Below are 17,835 nucleotides of genomic sequence, written 5' to 3' on the forward strand. Positions count from 1 at the left end.
GGTGCACGGACTCTAGACTGGGAGTGCAGGCTCCGGGCTGGAACCAGAAATGAGGGGTTCAGGGTGCAGGAAGGGGCTCTGGACTGGGGGTTGGGATGCGGAAGGAGTTGAGGAGGTGAGGGCTCCTGCTGGGGGTGCGGGCTCTGGGATGGGGCCAGGGATGAGGGATTTGGGGTGCAGGAGGGGGGTCTGGGCTGGGGGCTGGGGTTGGAGCAGGAGGCTGAGGTGTGGGAGAGGGCTAAGGGCTGGGACAGGGGCTTGTGATGCAGGAAGGGGCTCAGGGAGGCGCTTACCTCAGGTTGCTCCCAGAAGTAGCTTGCATGTCCCTCTGGCTCACAGGCCAATTGTTTCCTGGCCCATGGGAGCTGCGGAGCCGGCGCTCAAGGTGGGGGAAGTGCATGGAGCCCCCGTGGCTGCCCCTACTCCTGGGAGCTGGACATGCTGGCAGCTTCCTGGGAGCCCACAAAGCTGGACAAGGAGCTTGCCAACCTCACTGCACTGCCAACCGGACTTTTAATGCCTGATCAGCAGTGCTGATGGAGCCACCAGGGCTCCTTTTCGACCGGGCGTGCCAGTCGAAAACTGGACACTTGGCAACCCTAGACTAGTGTGCTGTAGACTTACACCCCAGCTTGCCACATGCTGTTTGTCTAGACAAGTTCTAAATAGACAAGAAAAACAAATGGTGGGAGAAGGGCAGCACTACTATCTCCATTCTAAAGATGGGGAACTGACGCACAGAAAGATCAAAATCCTGATCTTACAAGATGACAGGCACAAGTGTAAGGGGTCTATAATTATGGCTACAATTATGTCAAGGAGGTCACAGAAGTCACGGAATCCATGACTTCCAGAGACCTCTGTGATATTTTCCACTTCAGCCCCAGGGCAGCGGGGCTGGAGTTGTCAGCCAACAGCGGTCCTGGGGCTCCCAGTTGCCACGGGCAATGGAGAGACCCTGGAGCTCCCATCTTCCGCGGGGGGTGGGGGGAAAGAGGAGGGATCCACAGCTCTGAGCCACCAGTGGCACTGGTAGGACTTCAGAGTGCTCAGCTGTCCCCTTCAGCTCCCAGCCACTGCCCTGGAACTCCCAGCCACCCTCTGGACTCGACCCTACCCATTTTGTCATGGATATTTTTAGCAAAAGTCAGGTACAGGTCATGGGCTTCTGTGTTTTTTTTGTTTTTGTTTTGTTTTGTTTTGTTTTTTTGTTTGTCTGTGATGTTTACTAAAAATAACCATGACAAATTCTTAACCTTATTCATATCCAGTTCACTTTAATGGGGCTGTAAGTGGGGGTTCACTTGTTCAGATCAGCTTACAGAATTGAGGCCTATGGGACTCATCCAGGACAATGCAGATACTACGGTGATTGAGTGAGGTATAGGAACCTATGTAGAATGGAATAGAATCTCTGGTGGAGCAAGACATTGAACCCAGTTCCAGAGTCCCAGTTTGGTGCCATAATTACAAAATCATCCTTCCCCGGTTCCCAGCTATAACCACCCAATGATATTATTCTAAATACTGATATTGAATGAAATGTAATGAAATCCAAAGTTTTACAGACATTCATTTATCTTAACTACAATAATACTGTGCAGCACTGGATACGTAGTCAGTGCTAAACTCATGCAAAACAATTATTAATCATATGCATTTTTTTTTCCAGGGGTTAAAATACCTGTGAGGAAAAATCCCATAATGCTCACCACTAGTTACAAAGGCAAACAGCCCACCTTCTCTTTTGAAAGACAAATCAAATTTTCTGCATGCCTGGATTTGGCCTTTGCACAGAGTCAAAGTTTTGTGCAGCCGCTCCAAGCCACCCCGCAGAGGGATATATGGCAAAAGCAGCCTCCCGATTTTAGCTACAAATGTTATAAATCTTCCAGGCCTTCACGAAAACCACCAGAAAAGGAAAAGGAAGATCTGAAGAAGGCCAATAGCACAGAATCTGAGACTAAGCAACAGCTGCCAGAGATAAAGTCCAGACAGTTCCACACTGCTTTGAAAAGGAAGAAAGAGTTGCCCAAGATTGTCACAAGGTTTCCACACGTGGGCTCATATGAAGTGGATATAATGTTTGTGAAGAATGGAAAATATAAGACTGGCATATACCAAGATCCCAAACCACATGATTTTAGGCAGGTAAGGTATGTAAGAGTATGTCGTAGTGGTACGTCTACACAGCACTTTGGAGTGAGTAGGAACAAGCCTCCCACCAAGGTCAACAGACTTGGCCTGGTGGGGGTTCAAGTTACTGCTCATGTATAGTGTGCGCTTTGAAGTTGCAGCTTGGGCTATTCAGCCCGCTCCTCTCCCTAGGCGTCAGAGCCTGAGTCGCAACTTCAAAGCACTGTCTACACACTTATTTTTACAGTTCTAGCACATAAGAACATAAGAAACGGCTATGGTGGATCAGACCAAAGGCCCATCTAGCCCAATATCTTGTCTTCCGACAGTGGCCAATGCAATCGACCCAGGCTGGAAGGCTTGCTCCAAAATGCTGTGTAGACATACCCTTAGACTATTTGAAGCAATTTCTCTCTCACTAGCTATAAAATCTATGATAATTAACTTTTTAGGCCACTAGAGAGACAAGGTGGGTGAGGTAATATCTTTTATTGGACCAACCTCTGTTGGCGAGAGAGGCAAGGTGAAGAAGAGTTGTGTGCAAGCTTGTCTCTCTCTCACTAGCAAAAGTTGGTCCAGTAAAAGATATTACCTCACCCACTTTCTCTCTCTAATATCCTGGGACCAGCACAGCTACACCACTCACTAGATAAGCCACTAGATGTCACTCTTGCAACAAAAACTTTGACCAAACAAGGAAGTGCAGCAGTTAACATCTAACTCTGCCGTACCCAGCTGGATACAAGCTATAATTAAGAAAAAAATAGTCTCTGAAAAGCTTTGTTGAAAGCACAGGGGTTCCCTGATGAATCTAGCTTTTTGGAGCTCTCCATGAATTTTGCATAAGAGATTGAAATAAAAAAAATGAATATGACTTGTTGATGACTAATTCATTCCCCCTTATCTTATGATTTTTCCTCCCTCCTTACTGGCTGCAAAGTCTGGTCTCTAACAGCAGTGCCTGAATTCCCCAGCTAACTGGAGGAGAAAGCTTATTATTACATTTATTATTTGTATTTATTATTTATTTGCATTAGAGTAGAATGGGGTTAAAATTTTCAACCAAAACTCCCCCCTAACAAAAAAAAATTTTAAATTAAAAAAAAGCCTGCAGATTCAGGTCTACTGAAACATTTTGTGAATTCATGTCTGTTTTGGCCAATTGCTTTGGTCAAAACAAAACAAAACAAGAAGTTGGAAAAGTAGAAATGAATCATTTCAGTTGTTCAGGATAGATTCACCTAGAAATTGAGATGCCAATCACAAAACAGACATTGTGGTGGTGTGGAGGACCTAAGGTCTATTCAAGTATTTTATACCAAGTGGAATAGCTTCAACAGGTGAGATTAAGGTTTTGTCTACACTACAAAGTTTTGTCCACAAAGCGACAAAAGCTAGGAGTGTGGAAAAAATCAACCAGGAAAAATAGAAGGTTTCTAAGGTGAAAAACAGCAACTTCCCCTCCTCTCTCCAAAACAATTTTTAAACCTTTGTTATAATTAACTAAGAAACCAAAAAAAGCCGCATTTTTTTTTGTTTGATAGGTCCCGTTTATCAGGAAAACAATAAATAACTTCTCTCCAGTTTCTTTCAGTCACAGCTATAACCCCGAGCCAAATTCCTTTGCCAAATTACTTTCACGGGAATTTATTTTCCCTATTCTTTGTGTTAACTCAGTTTAACTGAAAGCTGATTCTCAGGCCCCTGTCTATACTAGGAGTATTTAAGTTATACTGGTCTCTTCTGCCAGCAAAGTGCTCCTAGGGTGGACCAAACTATATTGGCACAGCTACAGCTTGTATCAGCATGCTGAAAGCACACCCATGAGTGAAACAAGCTAGACTGGTGAAAACACAGCTTTGCCAGTACAGCTGCATCTACAATAGGGGCCTTTGACAGTCACAGAGCGCCCCGATCAACACAGTTGTGCTGGCAGAAGTTTGTAGTGTAGACCTGGCTTCAGTCCCTTCTTGTTGACAAAAGAACATTGTCTAACTGAATGCTGTCTCAAGGGAAATCTCCTTGTGCTTCAACACCTTCATTCTACAGGAATCCTAGTGAAAAACTGATTTCCATTAAAATCCACAAATCCAAACTTTTCTCCTTCAACTAAATACTTCAGAAAGGAAGGTTTTTTCCTCACACCTCTGCCTCCCAGGCAAAACTCTGCCACTGACAGAAAGAAACCATATGCACCCAGCCACTCAGATTCCAACCTTGCACTGAGAGTCAGTTCATGCTAAGAGGTAAGTATCCTCAGCACCCATTGGCTTCAGGATCAGGCCCAAGGGTTGGTTCCCCACTCTAACAGGCCGAGGAATGCAGAACTAAGCGTCTAAGGGTATGTTTCAGTGCTCAATTTGTGCCAGTAAGCTTGCCAGGGCTGAGCCCCAGCACCTCTAGCGCTTGGCAGTTCATAGCCCCAGCACCTCTGGGCTTGCTGCATCTGTTATGAATGTAAAAACAATTGCTTGAGCCTTGGCACCTCTTTCATCACAAAGAAAGAACTGGTATGTTTACACAGCGGATGTGGGGAGGGGTGATTCCTAGCTCAGGTAGATGTACACATGCTAATTCCACTCAAGTTAGTGGGTTCAAAATTATAGTGTGGCCGTGGCGGCATGGGCAGTGGCTCAGGCTAGCCACCTGAGTCTGTGCCAAGGTGTTTGGGGGGAACTGTACTCAGGCAGCCACTGCCTGTGTTGTCATGGCCATGCTGCTATTTTTAGTGCACTAACAGGAGCAGAGCTAGTGCATGTCTGTGTATCCATGCTGGGAATCGCTCTCCCAGCTGCTGTGTAGACATACCCCAATTGCTAAACTTTATCATACCACCACAGTTGTAGCCAATTGGCAAACAAACTGCACAAGTCTAGTAAGCCTATAATATTTTTCTGGAGAGTGATGCAAATTTGAGAGATACGGAGGGTTAGTCTGCCTAGGGAATTTTACAGGCACAATTATACTGACATAATTATACCAGTAAAAATCTCCATGAAGACAACAAGCCCTTACAGTCTCAATCCCAGGTGCTCCCCTGTGTCAGGACTGCTTTGTGCATTGCCATCAGGGCAAAGCTGCTTTTAAGTCATGGCAGAATCAGACCAGCATAAACTGGTGAAGAGCTGTTTTAGTGGTTTAAAGCCACATTTGCACCCTGTTCTGCTGCGTTTTCCTAGGATCAGGATCAGGATGGTTAGGCCTTGTCCATTGATGTAGCTGCACGACTTTGGTAATGAGATAAGCAACATTAGTGCAAGTCACTTTTTTCCACCAGTTCAGTGCATCTATGTTAAAAATTTGCAGGGGTGTGGTTATATTAGCCCCCAAACCTCTGGTGGTGACAGATTCTGAGACAAAAGAACAAGGCACAAAATTCAGAGGTGAGGTAAATGTCGATGCAGATTATATGATAGTAAGTGGATGTAAATGGCTTTAATTTGGTGGGTTTTTTTACACACTAAAAGCCCAGTTACCCTCTCTTACATGGTATAACTCCCATTGAAATCAGTGGGAGCTGCACCCTGCAACTGAAGGCAGAATTGGGCCCCATAGGATTAGAAGCAGGTGCTGCTAATAGAGTTTAAGGTCATACTCGTATTAGTAGCTTTTCCTGCTGTCCTCCATTCTGACCCACTGGTGTGTATATTACACTACATTCCATCAGTTCATAGTTTCACATCTGCTTTCATCAAATTACCAGTCTGTCGTTTACACCACCATTTAGGTAACCTCTGAATTTCTCCCTGGGACTATTTCTGCTGCACAAGCCCTCACCATTTCAGTTTTCACATGTCCAGTTAACTAAGGCATAATGTCCCCATAACTTACACAGATCATTAACCCAGACGCCACTAAACCTTGTGGTTACCAATTTTCTTCCAAAATACTGGATCACTCACTGCGTAGACACGGGTATGTTTATATCCATTACAGCTTGTGGAGGTCTGAGAAACTTGTGAATTTGGTTTGTGTTTCTACCTAAGGCCCTGGTGTACACTACAAAGTTAGGTCGATGTAAGTCAACCTGTATCAACCTACTTGTGCACTCAAATTTGTCTCCAGCCGACATAAATATCCCATTACAGTGATGCTGTAAAATCATCTCCCCAAATGGCATAGAGACAAATTGTGGGACGTGTCTACACTAACAGTCCTTCAGCAGCTGTCCCACAATGCCCCATTCCCTGTAACAGTGATTACTCTGACCATAATTATAAACTCCACTGCCCAACAGTCACTGAGACAAGAAGCTACCCCCCCCCCCCACACACACACCTTAAAGCTCTGTGTGTGTTTTTTTAAATGTTTTTTCGTCATTGCTCACCTTGGCAAGCACACCTAGGAACTCATTCTTGTTGTGTGCAACTGTCCAGTCAACCATGCTAGCAATCTAATTGGAAGCAGCAGGCTTCAACAAGGAAGTGTTCTTATTCCCTTTCTAGCATTGCTTTCCACGGATCTCCAAAATTAGGTGAAAGAACTTACCCTAATGAAAGTCTCTTTTCCCTGCAGACTTCTAAGTCCACTTTATTAGGGCCAAATCTTGTCCTATGCACATGAGGACTCTGTTTGGAGAAAGGTTATTAATTCAGACAAAAGCTGCTACCTTCATGCCCTCTTGTTGCAAATTCCAGGACATTTTGTTTGTTTATTTTAAATCTTATCTATTTGGAACCCAGAGTCCTTTTTTACTAAATACATCCTTTCGAATAAAGCATCTCTTTGAAGCTCCTTGTCTGCTTTGTTCGAGCATTGTTTCTAGCAAGTCTTAGTTCTCTTGCAACAGGATTCCCTTAAACATGTTTTCTGGAGTACAGATTACAGCAGGTGGGAAACAGTTTCCCATTCTTTGAAAAATTTTGACATTTCCAATAATTTTCCCAATCCGCACTGGGACAAAACCTGAGATGTTTCAAAATTTGCCATGATCAGAAACCCCATCATGGACCTCAGAAAGTTGTGTTGAAATTAATACATTTCTGCAAAAAGTTTTGGGTTTCAATGAATGAGAATTCTTTGGTTGATAAAGACTATTTTGTTCGAAAAATCCCTGACCAACTCTAGTACAAGATGTCTATTCATGATGCTCCTTAGGTCAACTAAATGGGGTTGATGGAGGATGGTCCTAAGTACTCCCTCTGTACAGATAGCTCAACATATTGACTCCAAGACATCCTCATCCTTAGCTGTTTTAGGACCTGGACTCCTTTCTGTGGAAAAATGCTGTGCTGCTATTATTAATTATACTGTGGTAGTGCTTAGCAGCCCCACTCATGGACCAGGATCCCATTGTGCTAGATGCTATATGAACAGAATATAAAGATGGTTCCTACCTCAGAGAGCTTATCTCTGGGCAAGTAAGCTAATGACGAGATGTTTAGCTGGTGTAGTGCCATTGGCACTATACCAATTTAGCTAGCTGGAGATCTAACCCTAAATCTTTTGTTTTATGAATTGAAAAGCCATTAAAGCTATTTTTGATGTACTGGTATATCTTGCCTTTTGTCTAATTTCAGCACATAAGGGCTTCTCTGACTCTTGGTTTTAGTATGATGACACGTCTGACATTGCAATGTTCCTTTGTCTTGTGCAGTATGAAACTAATATACCAGACTTTGTGACAAGTTACCCCAGAGACCCTTTCAATTTAAAGTTCAAATCTCAGCATTTAAATGCAGGTAAGTTTTTGCTGATATGCAAACTCATTGTACTGTAGAAGTTAGCTATCTATGTGGTAACTTCAGAGGGTAGGAATAAGGCTGTGAGGTAAATGACCTTAGGGGAGGTTAAGTAGCCTCAAATGAAGCATAAGGCACTGAATGCCAATATGTCTGGACAATTAGTATACAAATTAAAGTTTATTCCCCTAATTAACATATGGGGCCTGTGGCATAGACCTGACTCATGCACATCATCTCATTGTCTCAGAATACCTCATGAGGGCAGGGTCAGATCCTCATCCTAGATCACTGGATTCTGGCAGTGGGAGTAGCATTCATATATGAAAGTAACAGTGGATGGATAAATTGCTTCCAGACATAGATTTACTGTAGATAGCAGTTCATAAGTCAGCTAAATTTCACTGTTAGAGCTAGATTGTGCCTGACCCATGTGAAAGTGTATGGCAGGGGGAGTGGGCACAAGAGATCTTTGAGTCATTTGCATGGCCTGCATAATGGACAGGCACAACTGCAGTCTCTGCCCTTGGGGGGGCACAGGGGGCATCCACAATCCCAGAGTGCAGTGAGGAAGCAGGGCCAGGCCTCTCTGCTCCTCAATACCAGCCCTCTGAATGAGGCCTGCCCAGAAGGGGTGCAAGCTGACTCTCTGGAGATGGATAGCTGCAGGTGTGCTTGCCTGCATGTGGGGAAGTTCAGGGAGGAATTCTTCAGAGGCACTGCAGCTCCAAACGCTCCTAATGCAGGGCCATAATTACATGGCACAGCTGAGGGTTAGAATTTGAGATCTGTGGATTTGAACTCAATGTATGTGCTCTTCCTTATGCAAACTCTGCCCAGAGTTAGCTTGTGCTATCTTATATTAAGCAGATGGAACATGGGAAGAATGCTCTTACTGTAATTCACATGTTTCTTGTCAACAATTACACAATAGTTATGGCCACCATACATATATACCCTGTACAGTAAAACATTAATATCATCAAACATTTACAGCAATGGGACGGGCAGGGCGTTCACAAGGGATATGCATTTACACATTTCACACTCCTCTTTCTGGGACGCTGTCCCAAACTTCCATCTGCTTACAGCTCCCCAAACCCCGATGATCCTAGAGCTCCTGGCAATAGTGATGTAAGATATAACTCCAGAGCACAGACTGCCTGTTTTATAACTGCTAGCATGTTGTTTACTTAACTTCTTCAGTTCATGGACTTCAGCCATTGAAAGACAAGCAAAAGGACACCAAGGGGAGATTCATTACATACAAGCCTCGTGAATGCAAATGGGAATCCAGGCTAATTCTGCCAAAGAACCCTTGGCCACCGAAGTCTGCTTCATTTACGGTTAGTTGAACCCTGAGCCAAGCTCCCTGTCTTTCTGTTGTACTCCATTGGGCTTCAGATCAGGCCCTTAGGGACGTTGTAGGTACACCCCTACCTCGATATAATGAGACCTGATATAATGCGGTAAAGCAGCACTCGGGGGGCGGAGCTGCATGCTCCGGTGGATCAAAGCAAGTTCAATATAACACGGTTTCACCTATAATGCGGTAAGATTTTTTGACTCCTGAGGACAGCGTTATATCAAGGTAGAAGTGTAGTTTTGATGCAGCTAATGAGGGCACCAGACTGCTGGAGAGTTTAGGAGACTCAGCAGATGGATTGTTGGGTTCTCCCCTGTCCCTGGATGTAGTTTGTACCTGGTGGGGGGGTTAGGTGTGGGACTCCCACTGATCCTCGTGGAAGTTGGGAGAGTAATTATCTTGGGGTTGCTTTGAAAATTAAGCCCTTAATGTTAAATTATACAACACAGCACATGGCAATGGCGCATACCCTTATATCTTCAAACTGTCAGGGAACCATGTGGAAGGAAGTTCATTACTGGGGTCTAGGGGTGGGTGTCATATTCTCTGTGCAAAACGTTGACTATTTCCGAAGGTGAGGGGGAGGGAATGATATTGGGAAGGCTTAGAAACATAAACCAAGCATTTAAAGCTAAAATGTCTCTAAACATAAAAGGATCTCTGCTCCCAGTGCATGCACTCAACTCCCATTAATGTTAATGGAGAATGTATTGAACACGGATATTGTTTGGGTAGCAGATGCCCCAAGTTATGAAGTTGTCCTCTTGTGTAATGATTAGAGACATTAGATCATCTGTACCAAATCTATTTGCAGCAATAGTTTTGCTATTTAAAAGTAATACTTGTAATATTTGCACAAGCAAATAAGGTGATTGCATATACAAATGTGCCTGAATAGACATTTGGATGCCCTATTCCCTGATTCAGATGTGTAAGCATGTCCAAGATTCTGGTTCTTTAACCCTCCCATCAAAGACCATAAGAGCATTCTCATGCCCTGTGTATCATTTAATTGCTCTAATTAATCCTTATTATTCTATTCCTAGAGACACAGAAGGCAACGTGGTGTCCACACAGCATTCCTAGATCGTGTGGATGAAAAGCTACGTACAATATGGCAGAAGGAGGTAGGTGGTGATGTTGTATTGTTCTCTATGGAGAAAACCCAGTGTCTCCTTAAGGTCACATGATGGTTGCTTGTGCAGGAGGCAGCAAGGATACAACTATTTGTTTCTCATGAACTCCAGGAGACACAGAGTGCTGGGTAGAGTGAAGGAAGGTGAAACACAACAAATCCAACCCCCTCCTGGAGGATGGAGTGGAGAGAGCTGCAGACATCCTCAGGTGTTCGCTTAGAATGTGGGATGTTCTCAGACCTGGACTGATACCGATAGTTACGATCTCACCCCTCTGCACACTGGCAGAGAAAGGGAACAACAAGAACCACTGATAACTGAGCTCTGTAAAATGCTCTGGGAGAATCTGAAGTGCTGTGGGAGATATTATGCCTGTTGCTGTCCTACACAGGCATGATATCTCCATCCATTAACATGCAGGCAGTGCACCTCCTCCCCTCTTGCAGTGGTTCTCAGATCCATAACAGTGCGGTTAAAAAGCAGAACTGGATGACCTGCTGATTAAAGCAGGAGGTGTATAATGAGTCACTCGTTTTCAGATGCAAAGTCACCTTCTGCCAGATTGCATTCTTATATTTCTAGCCAGAATATGATTCAGAAAAGCTGCTCTTGGAGACTAGAGCGCTGCTGACATTAACTTTGCTTACATACGTGCATTCCAAACTGACAATGGGAATCAAATCCAAAACCAAGGACATCTTTTATATCCTAAAACACTGCCAAGCACTAGTTTAAATAGAGGGCACCTTTCTAGGGAAAGTTTAGTATTTTTATCTGATGTTGGTTTTGTGATTAACTCAATTAAAATTCTTTTTTTACTCTGTATTTCGGGTGGAAATTCACCCCAGTATTGAGGGCCTGCAAAGCCCACATCCCATTGTGCCCTTAACGTGGGTCTTGCATACTTCATAAAGCCTTATCCTATCCTGCTGGATAGAAGTGAATTTCATTCTAGTGTACTAGTCTCCCCATATTAGCTCTTGCAATCTTCTACAACCACAGCCACCCTAACCTAGTGCTGTGGTGAATAAAGTGTCAGAAAGACTGGTGGGAACTATCCTGCTAATGCCATTCACTGCAGTCTCAGTGCTTCAGTGATTCTCTGAAGTGCCAAAATAGCAGCCCTGGGAGTTGTGGTTAGCTCCACGTACATTTTTGTCCTGATCAGTAAGGGAGCAATGCAGCACTTAAAAAATCTGTCTCCTGAGATATTTCTCCTAGCATGCCTCTCCTGCTGTGTTCCATCTGTGGACTTTTTAGAAGTCCTTTCCAAGTTGTTTCAAGCCATCTCTGTCCAAATGGTTGGCCCCCTGAGAGGAACAGAACATTCCAACAAATACTTTGAATCTTTGAATGCAGCACTTTGGTGTTCCCACATAGCTGTGATCATTAACATTTCACAAGCAAATTTTTGATCTTTCAACAGGTGCAATCATGGAATCATAGCAATGCTGGACTGGAAGGGACATCAGTAGGTCATCTAGTCCAGTCCCCTGTACTGAAGTTGGACTAAACATTATCTAGAACATCCCTGATGAGGTGTTTGGCTAACCTGCCCTGAAAAAACTCCAATCACGTGGATTCCACAACCTCCTTACATAATTAGTTCCAGTGCTTAATTACACTGACAGGAAGCTTTTTCCTAATGTCTAACCTACATCTCTCTTGCTGCAGTTTAAGCCCATTATTTCTTGCCCTGTCCTCAGTGGATAGGGAGAACAATTTATTAACCTCTTTATAATAGGCTTTTATGTACTTGAAACATGCTCCATCTCAGTTTTCTCCTCTCCAGATTAAACACAGCCATTTTTTTCACTTTTTCCTCATTGGTCATGTTTTCTAGACCTTGAATCATTTTTGTTGCTCTCCTCTGAATTTTCTCCAGTTTCTCCACATCTTTCCCAAAGCGTGGTGCCCAGAACTGGACACAGTATCCAACTGAGGCCTGGTCAATGCTGAATAGAGTTGAAGAATTACTACTTGTGCCTTGATTACTACTACACTCCTGCTAAAACAGCCCAGAATGATGTTTGCTTTCTTTGCAACAATGTTACATTGTTGACTCATACTTAGTTTGTGATACACTACAAAACTCGGATGCTTTTCTGCAGTACTCCTTCCTAAGCAGTCGTTTCTCACTTTTTATTTGTGCATTTGATTATTCCTTCCTACATGCAGTACTTTGCATTTTTCCTTATTGAATTTCATCCAAGTTATAGCAAACCAGTTTCTCCAGTTTGTCAAGATCATTTTGAATTCTAATCCTACCTTCCAAAGCACTCGCAACCCCTCCCAGCTTGGTATAATCCGCAAACTTTATAAGTGTACTCTCCGTGCCATTTCCAAAGCATTTTTGAAGATATTGAGTAGAACCAGATCCATGAAGATTCCTTCAGGACCCAACTCAATATGCACTTCCAGTTTGAACCAGTGATAATTACTCTCTGGGTACGGTTTTCCAAGCAGTTGTGCACCCACCTCATAGTAGGTTCATATAGGCTATATTTCCCTAATATTCTTATGATAAGATCATATTAGACAGTATTAAAAGCCTCCCTAAAGTTGAGATATATCACATCTACTCTTTTCTCCCATCCTCCACAAAGTTTGTTACCCTGTCAAAGAAGGCTATTAGGTTGATTTGACATAATATGCTGTTGACAAATCCATGTTGACTGTTACTTATCTTAATATTTTCTAGGTGCTTACAAATCGATTGTTTATTTGCTGTATTATCTATTGCTTCATATTTGTGCCAAAGCTACCAAAGTCAAGCTGACTGGTCTACGATTCTCAGGTTGTCCTTATTTGCCTTTTTATAGATCACTCCTTTGTAAATATTCTTTGCTTTCAATTTCATGGTGTCTATTACAAACCCAATGCAGCCTTATATTGTATATTGCACTAAAGGAGACTGTCTTAACTTCACAGGCATGCCAGCCCAAATAGCAGGAAGAGGAAAAAGCAAAGCAGTGGAAGTTTTCTAGCAGGATCCAAGTCATTGCACCAAGTCCAGCCTTATGAAATGCATAAACCTCAGCAAATCCTGTGAAAGATACTAGTGGTGCTTCGCTGCATTTCTTGTATGTCCTGTTGTGTCAGATGTCAAATTTTTGAGAACTCCAACCTGGAAAAACTAACTAGGGCTAGATCCTGAACTGTTGTAAATCAGCATAGATAGCTCCATTGACTGAGGAGCTGGAACATCTGTAGCACAATGCAGCAGACATAACTTTAAATTTATACCAGTATAAAATGGAAACCCTAAATCTACTACAGTTTTGCTAAGCTTTGTGTCTTCTTATCTTTATAACTGACCATGGCAACTCTCTTTCTTATGGAGTTTTTATTCCTGAAGGAATGAATTGGTTGATACTATGACTTTCTCATCCCTAAGAATGTCTTTTATTTTTCTTTCTCCTTCCTGCTCCTCAGTCTCTTCCCCTTCTCATTAACCCACATTCCCCTCATATTTACTTCCAACACTTTCCCAACAAATCCACTCTCTCTTCTCTTTATCTAGACACCTCCTTTTTTATTTTCTCTCCAAGTTACTCTCCTTTTTCTCCATCATTTTATATGAAGGAAGGGAAGAGTGAAAGGGGATGAAGCAAGGGAGCACCACATTCCTCTTGTTCTCTGCTAAATGGCACTCAATAGATCCACAGTCTGCAGCAGGGGTAGGCAACCTATGGCACGGGTGCTGAAGGCGGCATGTGAGCTGATTTTCAGTGGCACTCACAGTGCCTGGGTCCTGGCAACTGGTCCGGGGGGCTCTGCATTTTAAATGAAGCTTCTTAAACATTTTAAAAACCTTATTTACTAAAGTCATAAGTAATCTGTGTAGTATTATACACACCAATGGTGATTTAGTATGAGAAAACTGCATGCAGAATTGAATTGCACTTTCAGGCTGATGACAATGCACATGATGTTTTGGAAAGATGGAGACCCCAGTTTAACTCTCACCAATGATACTCCCCTGTGCAATGATCTCACAGCTCTACATGTACTGCTTTCTCATTAAGTGTCTCTCCAATACTTCCCAGAGGCAGAAGTGTGTATTAAATGACCTTTTACATATTAAACACTAACATCTGCCTTCATGTAATACCAGGCAGGGAGCAAATTCATTATATCTCCAGACCCTTGTCTGGTTTAAAATGTAAAGTTCACTGTGTAACTTTCAAGGGCTGAATCTCGACCCAGAATGAACCATATTCCAGGCATGTTTGTGATTTTTCTTCTTCTCTGTGTGCTGAATAGGCACAATGCCATTCCTCCTCATCCTTTTTGTTTGTTTGTTTTTTAAACTTGCTTTGTACAGTTCTTAGCACTACAAGGCCTTGGTAAAAACTGAGTCAGGACATACGGATTTGACCTCATGCTTTTATATACAATAATAAAACTTAGCACTCATATGCCACTTGGCAAATGTGATCTGAGCCTTCTCAAACTCTGTGAACTAAGGAAATAATACATTGTATTTGTGATGTGCCTAGCTTTCCTCCAGCACTATAATCAAGAATCATTTACAGATGAGGAAACAGGCACAGAGACATTAAATGACTTGTCACGGCCACAGAAAAAATCCATTTCACATCTTACATTAGAAAGTTCTCAGCTGTCAGGATTGTGCTCAGTTCATTAAACCATAAGAACATAAGAATGGCCAAACTGAGTCAGACAAATAGTCCTTCTAACCCAGTATTCTGTCTTCTGACAGAGGCCAGTGACAGATGCTTCAGAGGGAATGAACAGAAGAGGTAAACATCAAGTGATCCATTTCCTGTCTCCCATTCCCAGCTTCTGGCAAACCATAGTACTCTTTCTTAAAATATACCTTTTAACAGATCCCCTAAGAAATAAGGCTGAGATTTTGAGCCTATCTCCACTGCACTCCTTTGGAAAAATCCATCTCAAATCCTTTTCTTGTTTTGATGGAATTATTACAGTATATGAAGGAGGGAGTGGAAGAATCTGTTTCTATTAAGAACTCACTGGAAAAAAGATACAGAACTCACAAAACTTTCTGTTCCCCGCCCCCCAAGCATTCCAACACCAGCACTGCTGTGCAATAACTGTGAGCTTGATGTGCGCTCTGGATGTTCACAGGCCAGTAAACACACCAAACCTCCTACTTAGTATCCAAATTTTCATATCAACATGACTAGAATTAATGGTTTTAGAAATTGAATAGGCATTACCACGGCCAGGTGTCCAGCCATAAACACATTTAACTCTGCAGGACTCATCCAGTACACTCCAGTCATTTGATCTGGGGATGTGAGATTGGTATGGTACAACATACGATCCAAACACTGGTGCTAATTGGAAAGAGCTGTCCACAATTACAGTTGGCAAAGTGCGGATAAAAGAATGTGCTGCATTCTACTGTTCATCAGAATGAGAAAAAAGCATGATTTTTATAAGGTTTTCACTACTCCTTTCTGATACAGGAAAACCACTCACATACACAAAGAACTGTGTCTGCTGTTAGGGTTTGTCTCCACTTACCGGGGGATCGACATGCAGTGATAGATCCACCATGGGTTGATTTAATGGGTCTTAGACTAAATTGACTGCCAATCACTCTCCTGTTGCATCAACTGAGGGCAGGGCTACACTATGGGGCTAAGTCAACCTAAGTTACGCAACTCTCCAATCGACTTACCTTATGCTTCTCATTTCGATGGAGTACTGGAGTCGATGGGAGCATGATCAGTAGTTGATTTAGTAGGTATTCACTAGACCTGTTAAATCGACTCCTGGTGGATCAATCGCTGCATGTTGATCCCCTGGTAAGTGGATACAAGCCCTAAAACCGTCACTTTGTCCTTGTACCCTAGGTCTGAATCCACTCACAAAGCAAAAGATCCTGTGATTCTATCTCAAAAATGTTTGCCACTCAAACTGACCTCCATCTCCACTGACATGCTTCAAAAAGCCTTTAAATCTCAAAGAAAGTGCAGTATGTTTTGTGTAGCAAGCACTGGTTAGAGCGTGTTGTTCCTATGCCTCAACAGTCATTGGTGCTAGAGATTCTAGCAAAATCTTTTAATTCTTTTAACTTTTTCACTATCACTGAGCAATGCATTTTAAATCTTGCCCATGCTGGGATGCAGTCAGCTGAAGTGCGAACGCCATTTTGCACAGTGTAGGAAGAACAGTCAATATCCATTACTGTAAATCTCTTTTAAAAGCATAAGTCTGATCCAAACCCCATTATGGTCAATGACTATCTTTCCATTGACTTCAGTGGACTGTGGATTAGTCTCAGAAAGGATGAATTTACTCCTTTGTTTTGTTTGGGATGGTACTAGTGTTATCCACATGGCATAAATCTGAGTTGGATTGCATTTTCTGGTATTTTTACACAGTGCTTTTATACAACCCTCTGCCGCCTCATTATACATATATGTAGAGCAAATCCTAGAACTTTTGGTTTCGGTCCTTTTAAAACAGGTATGTGCAAACTTTTTGGCTCGATGACCAATCTGGGTGGATAAATTGTATACAGGGCCATGAATCTAGGGCTGGGGCAGGGGGTTCGGGTGCAGGAGGAAGTGTGATGTGTGAGAGGGGGTGTGGTGTGCGGGAAGGGGATCAGGCAAGGCATTGGGGTGCAGGAGGGGGTACGGGAGGGGGTTAGTGGGATCAGGGCAGGGGGTTGTGGTGCAGGGTGCAGGAGAGTTTGAGTGCAGGCTCTGGCCTGGTTCCGCTTACCTTGAGCAGCTTCAGGGTGGCAGCAGCATGCAACGGGGTGAAGGCAGGCTCCGTGCCTGCCCTGGCCCCATGCCGCTCCTAGAAGTGGCCAGCATGTCCGGCAGTGGCTCCTGGGGGTGGTGTGGGGCAGGCGGCTCCACCGCACACTGCCCTTGCCTGTGGGTACCACCTCTGAAGCTCCCATTGGCCGCAGTTCCCCATTTCTGGCCAACAGGAGCTGCAGGGGGTGGTGCCTGAAGTTGAGGGCAGCACACGGAGCCCTCTGCCGCTCCCTCCCCCAGGGGCCACAAGGACATGGTGCTGGCTGCTTCCAGGAGCAGGGTGGGACCAAGGCAGGCAGGGAGCCTGCCTTAGCCCCGCTGCGCCATGGGGTTGGCAATCCTGCGGCCTGGATTGAAAGCCCTGACGGGCCAGATCTAGCCCACAGGCTGTAGTTTGCCCTCCTCTGTTTTGAAAGATTGAAGAAAAATAACTTCCAGACATTTGCATTAGTTAATGTTATATGGTATGAGCTGAAACATGCCCTGAAATCAGAGTGCTGAACAAGAGTATGGGCAAATCTACCTTCCAAGACAACTTGATATTTAAAAGGAAAAATCAGCAGGCTCATCGTCTATTACTAATATTTGACATTTAGATAGTATTTTTTTTCTATAGATCTTAACGTACTTCACGGATCTTTAATAACTCCATTCTAGAGACAGGAAAACTGAGGAGGACAGATTTTAAGGCCTCTCAGTTCAGGAAAACATCCCTGTTTAGGACAGTCCTTAAGCACATGTTTAAAGTA

At 43.4% G+C, this 17,835-nt stretch overlaps 1 protein-coding gene across 1 annotated transcript; it reads left to right on the top strand.

The window, feature by feature from the left end:
* Positions 1–1,675: 1,675 nt before the first annotated feature.
* On the top strand, positions 1,676–13,476 carry C2H7orf78 (chromosome 2 C7orf78 homolog). The gene is made up of 5 exons (XM_032795681.2): positions 1,676–2,151; positions 7,733–7,817; positions 9,024–9,163; positions 10,230–10,310; positions 13,251–13,476. Exons 1-5 carry the CDS (start codon positions 1,705–1,707, stop codon positions 13,266–13,268), a joined length of 771 nt encoding a protein of 256 aa, XP_032651572.1. The 5' UTR covers positions 1,676–1,704; the 3' UTR covers positions 13,269–13,476.
* Positions 13,477–17,835: the final 4,359 nt, after the last annotated feature.

The sequence above is a fragment of the Chelonoidis abingdonii genome, chromosome 2 (genome assembly GCF_003597395.2).
Source record: "Chelonoidis abingdonii isolate Lonesome George chromosome 2, CheloAbing_2.0, whole genome shotgun sequence".
NCBI lineage: Eukaryota > Metazoa > Chordata > Testudines > Testudinidae > Chelonoidis > Chelonoidis abingdonii.

Coding starts and splice junctions, on each gene's coding strand:
- C2H7orf78 (XM_032795681.2), top strand. CDS start 1,705: ATGCTCACCACTAGTTACAAAGGCAAACAGCCCACCTTCTCTTTTGAA. Junction 7,818..9,023: donor ATCTCAGCATTTAAATGCAG/GTAAGTTTTTGC, acceptor TAACTTCTTCAG/TTCATGGACTTCAGCCATTG. Junction 9,164..10,229: donor CGAAGTCTGCTTCATTTACG/GTTAGTTGAACC, acceptor TTCTATTCCTAG/AGACACAGAAGGCAACGTGG.